The 15,232-nt window shown below is 44.8% G+C and overlaps 2 protein-coding genes across 3 annotated transcripts in view; both read left to right on the top strand.

Moving 5' to 3' along the window:
- The window catches only part of UTP6 (UTP6 small subunit processome component), a 40,305-nt gene extending 36,626 nt beyond the window's left edge, over positions 1 to 3,679 (top strand). Inside the window, exon 19 of the mRNA XM_066263287.1 lies at positions 631 to 3,679. Within this exon, the coding sequence (XP_066119384.1) occupies positions 631 to 788 (158 nt within the window). The 3' untranslated portion in view covers positions 789 to 3,679. The remainder of the gene's footprint in view (positions 1 to 630) is intronic.
- A 3,160-nt stretch (positions 3,680 to 6,839) lies between these two features.
- Positions 6,840 to 14,967, top strand: COPRS (coordinator of PRMT5 and differentiation stimulator). 2 transcript variants are annotated; one of them, XM_066255369.1, is made up of 4 exons: positions 6,840 to 6,974; positions 9,037 to 9,103; positions 13,577 to 13,795; positions 14,304 to 14,967. In XM_066255369.1, exons 1-4 carry the CDS (start codon positions 6,876 to 6,878, stop codon positions 14,471 to 14,473), a joined length of 555 nt encoding a protein of 184 aa, XP_066111466.1. In that variant the 5' UTR covers positions 6,840 to 6,875; the 3' UTR covers positions 14,474 to 14,967. The 2 variants fall into 2 exon arrangements, with proteins under 2 accessions (XP_066111466.1, XP_066111467.1); XM_066255370.1 differs by having other exon boundaries at positions 9,037 to 9,107; positions 13,581 to 13,795.
- Positions 14,968 to 15,232: the final 265 nt, after the last annotated feature.

The following is a 15,232-nucleotide window of genomic DNA, read 5'->3' as shown; positions in this document are numbered from 1 at the left end:
CTGGTGGGCAGAGCGTCTCCCCCTGGTGGGCGTGCCGGTCGGGCGCATGCGGGAGTCTGTCTGACTGTCTCTCCCTGTTTCTAGCTTCAGAAAAATACAAAAAAAAAAAAAAAAAAGGAATGGATTGATGTTACTGTTTCTATCTCTCCCACCCCCTTCTTCTCTTGCTAAAATCAATCAATTAAAAAAAGAAAAAAAAACAACAAACAACCCATACTTCTGGGTGTAGGTGTATCATGTAAAACCTGTCTACTTAGCATTCAAAAGCTAACATGTATGAAAATGGCTTTTTTACTAACCCAAACAAGTTTTGTTAAGCACAATAATGAAGTTATCATTAACTCATTGAGATCAGTTTCACCTTGAAAGAGACTCAGCAAAATCCTACCTCTAAGATATTTAGAATACATAGATTATCATGATTAAAGTGAAGTTTTCTACTTAATAAAAAAGTTTTGATATAGCTTAATGTAACGATGATGAGAGAGGTATTGTTTTACATAGGGTTCTATGGAAATAAGAAGTTAAGTTTTTTTAGTTGAGTTGATATTAAATAATTAAGTTTACCTGGTAAAGCCTCATCTGTTATCTAATTGTATGTTTATAATTATTTTTTGGTTCTCTTTAAAGACCTTTGGTTGGATTACATCAAAGAAGAATTGAACCACCCCCTTGGTAGACCTGAGAACTGTGGACAGATACATTGGCGAGCCATGAAAATGTTGCAGGGGGAGTCAGCAGAGGTGTTTGTGGCTAAATATGCTATGCATCAAGCTGGCCACTTGTGAAAAGCAGAAGACCAAGGCCAGCTTTGTGAAACGATAGCTTTGAAGCCCCCTGCGTGGATTTGTGTTATGAGTTCATCGACAGTTTGCAGACAGGATTTTGAGACGTTTTAATTTTGTTACTGTGTTAATCTCTCTCTTTATTTTTTGAAGATTTTATTTATTTATTTTAGAGAAAGGAGGGAAAGAGAGAAAGAGGGTATGGGAAGCATCAACTTGTAGTAGTTGCTTTCGTGTATGTACAGTACCTTGACCGGGCACACCTGCGGTTTTGAACCGGGGACCTCAGCATTCCAAATCAACGCTTTATCCACTGTGTCACCGCAAGTCAGGTGTTACTATGTTAATATTTAATTCCAGAAAAGAGAACTGATTAGTGGCCAGAGGCTACTTATTGAGGCTGGATCTACTGTAGGTCCTAAATATTTTCCAAAATATGTAGAAATCAGCCAGACTGGTGGTGGTGTAGTGTATAGAGCTTGACCTGGGACGCTGAGGTGCCAGGGTCGAAGCCCCAAGGTCATCGACTTGAGCATGGGCTCATCTGGCTTGAGCTCAGGGTCACCAGTTTGAGCGTGGGGTCGCCAGGATGAGCAAAGTATCATCGACATTATCCCATGGTTGCTGGCTTGAACTCAAAAGTTGCTGGTTTGAGGCCCAAGGTTTCTGGCTTGAGCCCAAGGTCACTGGCTCAGTTTGAGCCCCCTGGTCAAGGCACAAATGAGAAGCAATCAGTGAACAACTAAAGTAATGCAACAACAAGTTGATGCTTCTTATCTCTCTTGTTCCCCCCTCTACAAAAGAAAAAATGGAAATCATAAAACTGAGTTTCTTTTGTTATTCCTGGTCAGGGATGAATAATGTAGACGTAGTGCTAGTTGAAATGGAAGAGAGGCCCTGTCCGGTTGGCTCAGTGGTAGAGCGTTGGCCTGGCGTGCGGGAGTCCCGGGTTTGATTCCCGGCCAGGGCACACAGGAGAAGCGCCCATCTGCTTCTCCACCCCTCCCCCTCTCCTTCCTCTCTGTCTCTCTCTTCCCCTCCCGCAGCTGAGGCTCCATTGGAGCAAAGATGGCCCGGGCGCTGAGGATGGTTCTGTGGCCTCTGCCTCAGGCGCTAGGATGGCTCTGGATGCAACAGAGTGGCGCCCCAGATGGGCGTGCCAGGTGGATCCCGGTCAGACGCATGCTGGAGTCTGTCTGACTGCCTCCCTGTTTCCAGCTTCGGAAAAATGAAAAAAAATAAAAAAAGGAGGAGAAAGTACAGTTCTGTTTGTTTATTCTCTCCTTATGATAAAAGTATACCTGATATACATCTGTTGTAGAAGATATAGTGAGAATAGAATAATGAAAATAAAAGCATACTGTAGTATCATCTGGAGTTAAATTCAGTAATTTGATTTCCTTGATCAGAATTAGATATATCCTCTTAGGTCATTCATTCATTTATTCATTCATTGAGTGCCTGTCATAAACAGGAAAGAAGGGAAGTTCTTTGGGATGGAGGTAGGGAATAGGGGGTTGGAGAACAGAGCTGGATGTCCTGAAAGCTGACTGAAGCAGCAGAGAAGGATGCTGGGTTATTGGGGAAAAGTCCTTTAATTATGATGTCATTGGGAGAACATTCAGTACAGTTTACTTATTATACTTCACTTAATTGTTGTTTTTCATATCATTAAAATAGTATTAAAAATATTTCAAGGCCCTGGCCGGTTGGCTCAGTGGTAGAGCATCGGCCTGGCATGCAGGAGTTCCAGGTTCGATTCCTGGCCAAGACACACAGGAGACGCGCCCATCTGCTTCTCCACCCCTCCCCCTCTCCTTCCTCTCTGTCTTTTCCCCTCTCGCAGCCAAGGCTCTACTGGAGCAAAGTTAACCTGGACGCTGAGGATGGCTCCATGGCCTCTGCCTCAGGCGCTAGAATGGCTCTGGTTGCAGCAAAGCAACGCCCCAGATGGGCAGAGCATTGCCCCCTGGTGGGCATGCCGGGGTGGATTCTAGTTGGGCGCATGCAGGAGTCTGACTGCCTTCCCGTTTCCAACTTCAGAAAAATACAAAAACAAACAAATAACCCCCCCCAAAACCCCCCAAAAACATTTCATTCATAGCATTCCATTGTATAGAGGAGCCATGACTTATTTTACTAATCCCCTATGGTTGAATCTTGTCATGTTAGATTTTTCTTATTATAAATGTTTATGAAGAGTCAAATTGACATCTGACAGAATTATTGGATTAAAGGATATAATTTTTAAAGGAATATTGATATATATTGCCAATTTTCTTTTTTTTTTTTTTAAGACTTCATTTATTCACTTTAGAGAGGAAAGAGAGAGAGAGAAAGGGGAGGAGCAGGAAGCATCAACTCTCATATGTACCTTGACCGGGCAAGCCCAGGGTTTTGAACCGGCGACCTCAGAACTGCAGGTCGACACTTTATCCACTGCACCACCACAGGTCATATTGCCAATTTTTAATGTATGAATATTCTTTTTAAAGCAATGTATGAAAATGTCAGCACCTATAACTGCAGTGGATATTTATTTTTTTTATTTTTACCATTTTAATAGGTGAAAAAAGACACAGCATTGTGTTAATATGCATTTCTTTGACATTAATGGAGTTAACGTGTTTTTCCTGGTTGTCTTTTCAAGTTCTTTGACAGTTCTTTGAACATTTTTCTGAACTAAGTTTTTTATATACTAAGAATTTTAATCTTTAGTCTGTCTCTCCTTTATTGCAAACAGTTTGCCCCAGCTGCTTTTATTTAGGGTGGTATTTTTGACATCCAGAGGGTTTTTTGTCTTTTGTCTGTATGATTTCTTTGTTGATAACCCTTTTTCTTGCTGAGGACAGCTGGAATTTCTCTTCCAATTAAATTTTCTACATTTGTGGTGATTTTTCTCTCTGCTGATATAATACTTTTATTATATATAAAATCCCTGTAAGGTTGGCCAAAGGAGGACACCTGAGTCCAAGCTAGAAAAGTTTATTAGGGGTCATCTGCTGACTGACTCCTAAGGCGGAGGTCAGCAACTGGTTCTCTAACAGGTGTTCGAGGGTGGGGGCTGGTAGTTGTTACAGGGAATAAAGGATTAACTGTATGTAAACTAGGGGACCTTCTACACATCCGGGTGAGTCAATCCGGATGTCTGGGGGTAGGTGATCTGGAATGTCCGGTTTTTTAATGTTCCTTTGTCTATGGGTCGCGTCCCCCTCTTCCGCCTGCCCGCAACCCTATCAATCCTTATGAATATTAGAATATGTTTTAGGGCATTTTTATTTTGAGCTTTTGTACTTTAAATATTTGCTTATCATTTGTTTTAAAATAATAGCTTTCTTTTTCTCTCCCATTAAATCTGGGGATGTTTATCATTCTAAGTCCTTAGGTAGCATTTTTATTTAAAAATTTTACAAAATTTTCTTTATTGATTTTAGAGAAGAAGGGAGAGAGAAACTTCAATCTGGTCTTGTCTGTGCCCTGACCAGGGATCGAACCAGCAACTTCTGCACATTGGGACAACAGACCTCCAGGGCCTTACATGGCATTTTTATTTTAGGAAAGAGATATATGTAAAAGATGAAAGCAAAGAGGGTGGTGGTGGGCTTCTTATAGCAAGGCTATGAAGGTGGGGCCCTGTATGGAAAGTAGCCACAGCCACCATCACAGCCGCCTGGCCTGTGCAGATTCACATTTGATTTGGACAAATAGTAATGAAACAACGGAGCCAAGAACTGTTCGGCTATTACCTTTAATCCTAGCTTGCAGCCGGCAGGCGAGAAATACACACAGTGGAAAAACACTTCCCTTTCCATTCAGGGCTCCCAAAGCCACTGACTCATCCAAGTATTTCTAGAATTAAAGGTTTCTATCTCACCAGCCTTATTCACCTCTGTTCCCCATCTCTTTCTCTGCACAAACTGCACAAACTGGCTTCTCCTTCAGCACTCTGCCATCTTGGCTGCCTCTCTGCAATGCTGATGGCAGTATCTGAGAGAGCATACCCCCTGGTCTGCCTCATTTTATAATGTAGAAATTAAAGCCTTTAAGCCAATATACAAGTAAGGGAGTCTGATAAAAAGCCACTTATCTGAGGCATAAATGGGGTTCCTCATAAGAGTGCACCACCCCACATCATGCAACAGTCAAGGGTGTGGGGAAAAGTTCAGTTTTGAGAAGCTCTTAAAAGGGTGGGAAAGGTTTAGTCTTAAAACTAAGCCTTAGGTTATAATGACTTTGCCAGCTTACAGCCTGTCTCCCTCACCCAATGCAAACTATAAGTAAGCAAACATATATATCATATTTATAAACTTATTTGACCTACAGGCTCCTTGTATTATCACAGCCCTATGTCTGGCTCTTACCATTGCAGGTTATAAAAATGCATCTATCTAGTTCACCTGCAGTTGCACTGTTAGATATGGTAGTTTTCTAGCTATGTATGGTAATTTAAATTTATTAAAATTAATTCAATTTCTCATTTACTCTGGCAACATTTCAAGTGCTTAATAGCTGTATGTTTACCATATTGGACAGCACAGATAATAGAACTTTTATTTCCACCATTACAGAAAGTTCTATTGGACAGATATTTTTTAAATATCTTAACATAGTTTACAAACAACATACACTTTGAAGGAGATGAAGGAACAGGCTCTTTCTAATCTCCCCAAGATTAAGAAAGGAATCCAGTTTACAGCTTTTCTGCTACTTAAATGTTAACGTGATTATCACACCTTGAACCAGTTTGTTACAGAGTTCAGGCAGTGAAGGTGGTCGTTGCCTATCTTTTGACACCTTTTAGGTTGTAGGCCAGACCTGAGCGTTAATGTTGACTGCTCACAGGTTAACTGGAGGTTTCATGCCCAAATGTTGATTGCTCATGAGTTAACTCGTGTTTGCACTTGCATTAGCTATTTCAATTTTTAAAAATGAGGGTAATATAGGATTATTTTATTTGTGACTCTTTGCCCTGAGAGTTGAAGTTCGAAAAACACACCTTTCTATATTCTCATGCAGACTCCTTCACGCTCCTCCAGGCGTGAGACCGCAAAATTGAAGGTACGGGAAACAAAATAATCACAGTGTTGAGCCATCTAAACTTGGATTATCTTCTAACTGCTCACAGTTTGAACATACATATCAAGGATATTGTAAAATCTTTCTTTGTCGTGTTCAATCCAACTGAACATGTAAAGTGTGTGTTTCAAAAGGGAAGTGCCGCAAAACCAGATATATTTGCAAAACGTTGTTAGGTGATTGCTATACCACGCCAAAAAAATTACTAAAATATATAATATGTATAAAGTATAATATGTACAAAGTTTCATTTAAATTCATTATGTATAAATATACTGAAGTTTATTTAGATTGTCTCACTATCATAATTATGAAAAAATAGCTGGTGACATGAGATAACTTCTGTGTAAAATTGCCGGTCAACAATGTGTTAAAAAGAGGTTTTCCCAGGTCAGACTATGGTCAGCACAGAATGTCTAGGGTAACTATGACTGTCATAGCCTGTACATTGTTGAAATTTGTTTATATCCTCTGTCTTGGTTACTAATGAACTAACTTGAAGAAGTATCATTAAGTCAAGGTAGAGAATCATTTTAGCTGCTTAATTGTCTCATCCGTGGGTGAGTTATAGTCCAATTCTGAATTTTAGAGAAATTTAGAAGATCAAAAGTGAAATGAGGTTGGAGCTAGCTACAACTGCATTGAAAGTTTTTATAGCCCAACATTATACGTTATCAGGTGGACTGGGGCAATAGGAATTGAAGGTTTTGAAGCTGGGTGGGGATGCTAGTTGGCATTCCGGACTCGGTCGCCCATCCCTGGGACCTACACTGGTCAGAGCTACAAAGATCGGATTTGGGACCGGTAGGTGGGCTTTTGCCATTACGAGCGCCCCTCCCCTCCTACGCCGCCCCGCCCCTGGCTTCCTCGTGACCCCCCCCCATGTCCCGCCCCCTCTGCCGGGAGCACCCCTGGCTGATTGGCCCCTCCGAAGCGTATCCTCGGGCTTGCGGCCCGGCTGGCGTGTCACGTGGCCGAGCCGCGTCCAGGGCGCGGAACGGCGGACCGCCCGGCATGGACCCTCAGAATGCCCGGTCCCTGGCGCTGGGAGCCGGGGAGCCGCCTCAGGGTCGGCCGCTGCAGAGCGCGCGGGAAGTGCCCCCCAGCCCGGAGGTGAGCGCCGCGCGAGAGTCGGGTGGGGCCACTACCTGAGGCCAGGGGCGGGAAGCAGCGGGGGCCGCGGAGCCTGGGAAGCGCTTCGGGCCGCCGGGCGAACGTTGAGCGCCATTTGGCCGCGCGCTCGAGCTGGGAACCGCCAGGTGGAGAGGCCGCTGAGTGCAGGGGTGCGGGGCCGCTTGGCTGCCGGGCTCTCGAAAGCGTGGGTGGGCGCAGGGGATGAAGAAGGAAGGCTTTGGCCCCCGGGGCGCCGGTGCGTACTTGCTGAATGGAAGGTGATGCTGACGTCCGGGAACTGGGGGCCGCTGCGGGAGGCCTGAACCGGGGCCAGGTGAGGCTGGCGAGGAGAGACTTTTCTTGAAGGAGCTGTGTGCGCTGCTGGGGATACTCAGCTAACCCTGAGTACCAGAGAATGTCTCCTGCGCGCTCCTGTTCTGTTCGAAGAAACCCAAAGGCCCGCTTTGACGCAGGGTTTCCATGAAACTTGTTTCATTGGCGCGCCGTACAGCTCCCGGTTTTTCACAGACCTTTGTTATTACTGCCCTTATTTGCAGTCCATAATCTCGTCTCAATGGTGAGCTCCTTGAGGGGTAGAAACTCTGTTTTCGACTGTTAACCCTGGCGCCCAGAATACTGCCTGGTACGGTAGACACGCTTAGTAATTGGTTGGCGTGCTTGGCATCAAAGATAGTACGTAATCAAAGTAAGGAGAAAAATATAGTGATAGACTTAAAAATAAAATTACTTTGGAGTGCAGACAGGATGAGACTGATTTTGTCAGGGATAGCAGGAAGGACGATCGCTTCCTCTCCAAGGCGAGGGTGGTGGTGCGTGCAGAGGCCTGGGAACTTGGTTTGCAGAGCCGGGAGAGAACTGTGCTCAACAGGTTGATGGGACATGAGGGGATGGTGTGAATGCCATGGGTAATTTTGTGCTCTGGAAATAGAGTTGAAGACTTAAGTGAGAGGTCCCATCAGCTGGCCACAGTAGTGACCAAGGATTGTCAGTGACTACAGAACTTGGAATTGACGCTTTAAATTCAGGCATGACTAGGTCATGAGGGGCAGGTGCCAAGTGCGGGTTAGATATAGGGGCAGAGAAGGTGGGTTTAGACAAATGTTACATTTCCTGCTATGTGCTTGGTGTTTTCATAAATGTTATGTAATCATGAGCGCCCTGCAGGGTTGGAACAATCATCCTCAATTTCCATAGACGGGAACCCAGGCAGAGTGAAGTGATGTGTTCAAGGTTACACCCTGAATGAATAGCAGAGCTGGGATTGAAATCAGGTCTTCTCATGCAGGCTGTGAACATTTCTTGTTCCCTTTTGAAAGAGGTCTAAGAGGTGATAGGACTTCAGGAATTTTTGAGTATTGAAAGCAGAGAGGCCTATGGTTGGCTTGTGGGGAAAGATTGCCCTTAGCCTTGCAGAGGGACTAAAGCTCTGTACCCATGTTCACTCCACCCCCCAATCCAGACAGATAATTTGATATAGTATTAACTAAATAATAAGTTGTTAAATAACCGAAAAGTTACAAAAGAACCTGGAGGTAACAACTGCAGGAAATAGCTATCAACCCTCAGGCTAAGGGAACAAAGGAATAAGGTTGGAAATGTTAAAATATATTGATACAAGCTCAGAGGAAAGGCTTTGCAGAGCTGCACTTCTAGCCTCTGAGGAAGGGGTGTGCCCCTGTTAGTGCTGGGGTCTGTGGGGTCTTGGACGAGGTTTCCTGAGTCTGGGAGTCAGACAGGGCTGGATGATGAGGCTGGCTTTGCCAGTGTTGACAAATTGTAAGCTGGATTTAGTGGCCACTATAGTAGGGTGTTTCTTCTGCCTGGGGTGCAGTGTCGCTGAGATGATGCCTCCAGGTTAGGAAAGAGCAAGGCCTTTCTCTCTCCATCCTGCTCAGTCTAGTAGGGCAAAGCAAAAGTGGGGGTTGCAGAGTCCCAGCCCCCACACAAAGGGGAGTATGGGTGGCTGGGTTTGTGGTTGAGAGACAAGACTGGGGATACCCCTTATGTCCAAGTCCTGGGTAATTGTTTCTTCTTCTGGCAGGCTGGCTTTGCCCCAGATGAGCACTCCGGTCAGGAGAGAGAGACTGAGAAGGCCATGGATCGACTAGGCAAGTAGATGGCAGAGACTGGGGTGAATGTTGGGAGCGACAAGGGGGACAGCCCCTATGTCTTGTTTACCTTCTTTTTCTAGCAGGTCCTCCTCTTAGTTACCTTTTCTGTCTAGTGTTTCAATAGTCCACTTGTTTGGAGGGCCCTTGGGAGCTTCGTTAAAGGAAGTCATAAACTTGTGTCCGGATCTATCCCTTTGAGAAAGACAGCTTAGGGAAGCGGGAGGAATATAGGCTTTGGAGCCAAGCAGAGCAGAGTTATTTCCTCTTTCAGCTCCAGCTCAGAGCCCTGGTTTTAGTTTTGTGGCTTAGATAAGTCACTTATCTTTTATCTTTTTAAAAAAAATTCAGTGAGAGGAGAGGAGACAGAGAAAGAGACTCCCACATGCACCCCAACTGGGATCCACACAGCAAGCCCACTAGGGGGTGATGCTCTGCACATCTTGGGGCGTTGCTCTGTTGCTCAGCAACTGAGCTCTTCTTAGTGCCTGAGCAGAGGCCATGGAGCCATCCTCAGTGCCTGGGACCAACCTGCTCCTATTGAGTCATGGCTGCAAGAGGAGGAGGAGAGAGAGAGAAACAAGATGAGGAGGGGTGGAGAAACAGATAGATGCTTCTCCTGTGTGCCCTGACTGGGAATAGAACCCAGGACATCTACACACCAGGCTGATGCTCTACCACAGCCAACAGCCAGGGCTCTTTTCTTTATCTTAAAATGGGGGTAATAACATTTACCTCGGAGGGTTCTGTTAGGTGAGAAGATCTAGAACTATAATTGCCTCTGGTGCTATTTAAGTTTTAGCTTATAATAAAATGAAAAGAATTAGCTCCTTGGTTACATTTACCACATTTCAAATGCTCAGTAGTCACATTTGGCTAATGCTAGCCTGTTGGACAGTGGAAAGTTCTGTTGGATAATGCTGGTCAAGATAAAGCACCACACAAATAAGTATAGTTATGACAGTGGATATTTACTGAGTACTCACTATGTCAGGCACAACCCTAAGGGTTTCTTTTTTATTTTCCTTTTTATTTTTTTAAAACTCGCACAACAATCATAACTCCATTTTACAAATGAGGAAACAAGACATTTATTTATTTATTTAGTGAAAGGCAGGGAAGCAGATTCCTGCATGCACCGTGACCAGGATCCACCCAGCAAGCCCCCGACTGGGTGATGCTCTGCCTGTCTGGGGCCATTGCTCTGTTGCTTGGCAACAGAGCTATTTTAGTGCCTGAGGTGAAGCCATGTAGCCATCCTCAGTGCCTGGGGACAACTTGATCGAACCAATTGGGTCATGGCTGCAAAAGGGGGGCAGAGAGTGAGAAAGAGAGAAGGAGAGAGGGAGGAGTGGAGAAGCAGATGATCTCTTCTTCTTTGTGCCCTGACTGGGAATTGAACCCAGGACATCCACACGCCAGGCTGACACTCTACCACTGAACCAACTGGCCAGGGCCCTATTTAACAATTTTAAAGCGTACAGTTTAGTGGCATTTAACATAGTCACAATGTAACCACCACCATTTTCGTTCCAGAACATGTTTAATTTTTGTGTATTTATTTATTTTAGATGAGAGCAGGGGAAATAGACAGACTCCCACATGTGCCCCCCCTGGGATTCACTCAGCAGCCCCATCTGGGGCCGATGCTTGAGTACTGAGCTATTTTTAGTGCCTGGGTTGAGATGCTCCAATGGATCTATCCTCTGTCTGGGGCCATACCCAGACAATCAAACCAATCAAACCACTGACTGTGGGAGGGGAAGAGGGAGAGAAGGGGAAAAGGAGCGGGGGAGAAGCAGGTGGCCGCTTTTCCTGTGCACTCTAACCAGGATTCAAACCCCGGACGTCCATATGCTGGGCTAGCACTCTATCCACTGAGCCACCGGCCAGGGCTAATTCCAGAACATTTTTGTTACCCCACCCCAAAAGGAAACGTTGGACCCAGTAAGTAGTCACAACCCATTCCTCTTTCCTTGTGCTCCTGGTGACCAGTACTCTGCTTTCTGTCTCTGGATTTACCTATGCTGGACAGAGAAATGTGAATTGCATGTAAATGGAATTCTACACTAGGTGCGTTTTATGCCTGGCTTCTTTCAGCATATTTGAAGATTAACACATGCAGCATGTATCAGTACAGGCATACCTCAGAGATATTATGGGTTTGGTTCCAGACCACTGCAATAAAGCTACTGTTGCAGTAAAGCTAGTTGTAACCTTTTTGCTGATAGTTTTGTCTTCAATTTGTAAAGAACACAAAACGGTTTAAAGTGCAATAAAGCAAAATGCTATAAAACAAAGTATGCCTATACTTCGTTCCTTTTTACTGCTGAATGATCCTATCATATGTAGAAACCAAATTTCGCTTACTCATTCATCATTTGGGTTGTTCCTACCTTTTTGTGATTGTTAGTAGTTGCGCTGTGAACATTTTTGTACGAGTTTTTTTTTTTTTTTTTTTTTTCCATTTTTCTGAAGCTGGAAACAGGGAGAGACAGTCAGACAGACTCCCGCATGCGCCCGACCAGGATCCACCCGGCACGCCCACCAGGGGGGCGACGCTCTGCCCACCAGGGGGCGATGCTCTGCCCATCCTGGGCGTCGCCATATTGCGACCAGAGCCACTCTAGTGCCTGAGGCAGAGGCCACAGAGCCATCCCCAGCGCCCGGGCCATCTTTGCTCCAATGGAGCCTTGGCTGCGGGAGGGGAAGAGAGAGACAGAGAGGGAAAGCGCGGCGGAGGGGTGGAGAAGCAAATGGGCGCTTCTCCTGTGTGCCCTGGCCGGGAATCGAACCCGGGTCCTCCGCACGCTAGGCCGACGCTCTACCGCTGAGCCAACCGGCCAGGGCAACGAGTTTTGTTTGAACAACTTTTTAATTCTTTTGAGTAGACCTTAAGGGGTGGGTTGTATGTTAATTCTTTGTTTAAGCTATGAAGAGAATCTATTGAGTACATTTCAGCTCAGTAACACATTTAGTAATTGGCAGAACTGGGATTTGGACCCAGGTAGTTTGGCTCTCGAACCCATACCCTGAAGTATTATTTTATTGCTTGTAGCTGACAGTGTGAATAGGCTGATTCATTTCCAGCTCTGACCTGGCCTCACCATAGCACTGTGTGCTTGGATGTTCATTGTCCTTCCCAAACTTTCTGACATTATTTTGAGACCTTCTGAAAGTGTACCTTCCAGCCCTCCCAGTGTTGGGTGGCTGTCTATTGTGACTTGATAGGTTCTGCTCGTCTGCCTCCTTTTATCCTAATACCCCCTTGGCCTCTAACATGCTCTTTAAGGATGAAGAGAGGAGGAATAAAGGAGCGAAAATTCAGTTCACACCTGTATTGTGAAAGTTTATCATCTGTTTTAATGACATGTAAACAACCTAAAAATGTAAACTGTGCCTGACTCCCTGTGTGAATTAAAATACGGGGCAATTAACGGCCTTGTATAAGGCAAGACATCTTATTGAAAATAATTGCTCAGCCCTACTTCTAAAAATGTCAACGGAACATACATACATATAAATATTATTATTTTTTTTTCTGAAGCTGGAAACTGGGAGAGACAGTCAGACAGACTCCCGCATGCGCCCGACCAGGATCCACCTGGCACGCCCACCAGGGGCGATGCTCTGCCCACCAGGGGGCGATGCTCTGCCCCTCCGGGGTGTCGCTCTGCCGCGACTAGAGCCACTCTAGCGCCTGGGGCAGAGGCCAAGGAGCCATCCCCAGCGCCCGGGCCATATTTGCTCCAATGGAGCCTTGGCTGCGGGAGGGGAAGAGAGAGACAGAGAGGAAGGAGGGGGTGGGGGTGGAGAAGCAAATGGGCGCTTCTCCTATGTGCCCTGGCTGGGAATCGAACCCGGGTCCCCCGCACGCCAGGCCGACGCTCTACCACTGAGCCAACCGGCCAGGGCTAAATATTTTTTTGAAGTGTGCTCAGGTGGCTAAAAACTCTGTACAGGCATTGATCGTCTTATGACCTATGCAACTTACGACCATTCGATTTTACAACCACAATCGCTAGCCATGACTGCTCCGCGTCTGGCAGCGCAAGCATTGCCCAGCTGGGCATACGAACAGTGTGGACCAGCTTCTGACTGCACTACCATCTCCGCATGCACCATTTCAACTGTTATCCCAGACTCGGTACAGCAATTTGTGTTTTGTGTCTTGGATATTTTTCATCAAACCCCTCCCAAGATGTCTACCAAGAGGAAATTGTCTTTGTCTTTGACTTAAAGATTTTTATAACATCATTTCACAGTACTGTACATATAGCCTACTCAACTTATGACCAAATCGTGTTACGACTGGTCTGTCGGAACCAATCGTGGTTGTAAGTCGAGCACTAGCTGTACACTTGTTTTTCTGCCACCCTTTTAGTGAGCCTGCCAGCAATTTTCCTAGCACGTGAGTAGGCCCCCTGGTGTGCTAGTTGTTTTAAGACCTTTTCTCTTTTGTTGATTTCTTAGCCAGCGGAGCGCAGAGCATCCCTACTGATAGTCCTGCCAATGGCGAAGGCACCCATTCTGAAGAGGACGGCTTCGCAGTGGATGATGAAGATTCTGAGGGGGAACTGAATACCTGGGAGCTGTCAGAAGGGGTGTCCAGCTGTCTGCCCAAGGGACAGGTTGCTGATCTTAATGAGGACTGGGACTTGGAGTTGAAAGCAGATCAAGGGAATCCCTATGGTAGGTGTGGTGTTTCTGAGGGCCTAGGCCAGGGTTCAAGACTCTCCTACCCCTAAAGGCAGAGTTTGGAAGAGGGACCCACATCTGTGAGTTTAGCCTGATATCTGTAAGAAATCCACAGTTTCTGTGACAACTTCTTTTTCATGTTGGAAAAAAAAAATACAAGCCACTTTTATATTTGATTCATAATATATCAGTTAGTGTTAACATTGAAACAATGTTACTTTCTCCAGATATCTTTGTGTGATCTGAGCAGCTGCAGACAGAAGTGCCTTGTTATCCAGTCACTTCCTTTGCACTGCTAAGAACCCTTGGCTGAGAAGCACAACTATGAGTTGCCTCAGAAAGAACGTGCTTGCAATTCTTCTGGAAAGGAGGATTCGTGTGTGTGCGCGCGCGCGTGTGCATGTGTGTTTAAACAGGGTGGGTGTCCTTTTAGACATTTTTGATGGCTTTTTTATTTCACTTTCCCTCCTTCCTTTAACCTGTCTTTTAAAATGGCCTGCAGATGCTGACGACATCCAGAGTTGCATTTTTCAAGAGGTCAAACCTTGGGTATGCTGTGCCCCGCAAGGAGATATGCTCTATGACCCCAGTTGGCACCATCCGCCTCCACTGATACCCCATTATTCCAAGATGGTCTTTGAAACTGGACAGTTTGATGATGCTGAGGACTGAGTGTGCAGCTTTTTTGCCTGGCGGATAGATGGACCCTCAAGTCAAGGTCTCTGTTCTTTTCTTTGAGGTGAGATGTCACTCTGAGGAAACATTTGCAGTGATCTCTGAGCCAGGCACTTAGACTAGTGTTAAATAAGGTCCCCCTGGCCCCTAGTTCTGTTGTTGTTGTTGTTATTAATGAGCTCCTCCTTGGATGTGTGTTTGTTTCTGTGTCAAGAGGAGTTGTGTGCTTTATAAATAAAGCTAGAAAAAAATCCATGTGCTTTTGTCTACTTTCCTCCCCCACCCCCATTTAATAAGATACCTCTGAGCAAAACCATATTCCTTCATTTAAATAAGCCCCTTACTTACATTTTAAGGATTGAAGTATTTGGAGACTTAAACTACCCTGTGAAAGAAAATGCTTTTTTAGTTTTGCTTCTGTAAGTTTGATACCATTTGGCCAGGGATTGGAATACAAAAAACGTTGGTGACTTTGTGCCTGATTTCTTTTTCTGTTGATGGAAAATTGATCATTTATTTAGTTAATAAGGACTTTTCATAGGCTGGAAAACGAAATGGCAAATTAATTAAGCCAGTAATTGTATAGCCCTCAATAAGCATTTATGAATTTTAAAATTATTTTCCATTTAATATATATTTTTAATTTTTTTAATTTTTAAATTTAATTTGAAAATTAACTTTAAAATAGTGACATTGATCAATATGAGTTTCAGAGAAACATTTCTATAGCATTTAAAATATTGATTATGTTGTATA

Source organism: Saccopteryx bilineata, chromosome 2 (assembly GCF_036850765.1).
Source record: "Saccopteryx bilineata isolate mSacBil1 chromosome 2, mSacBil1_pri_phased_curated, whole genome shotgun sequence".
Classification (NCBI taxonomy): domain Eukaryota; kingdom Metazoa; phylum Chordata; class Mammalia; order Chiroptera; family Emballonuridae; genus Saccopteryx; species Saccopteryx bilineata.
Note: the sequence above shows the minus strand (reverse complement) of the source record. Positions and strands in the feature narration are given on the sequence as shown.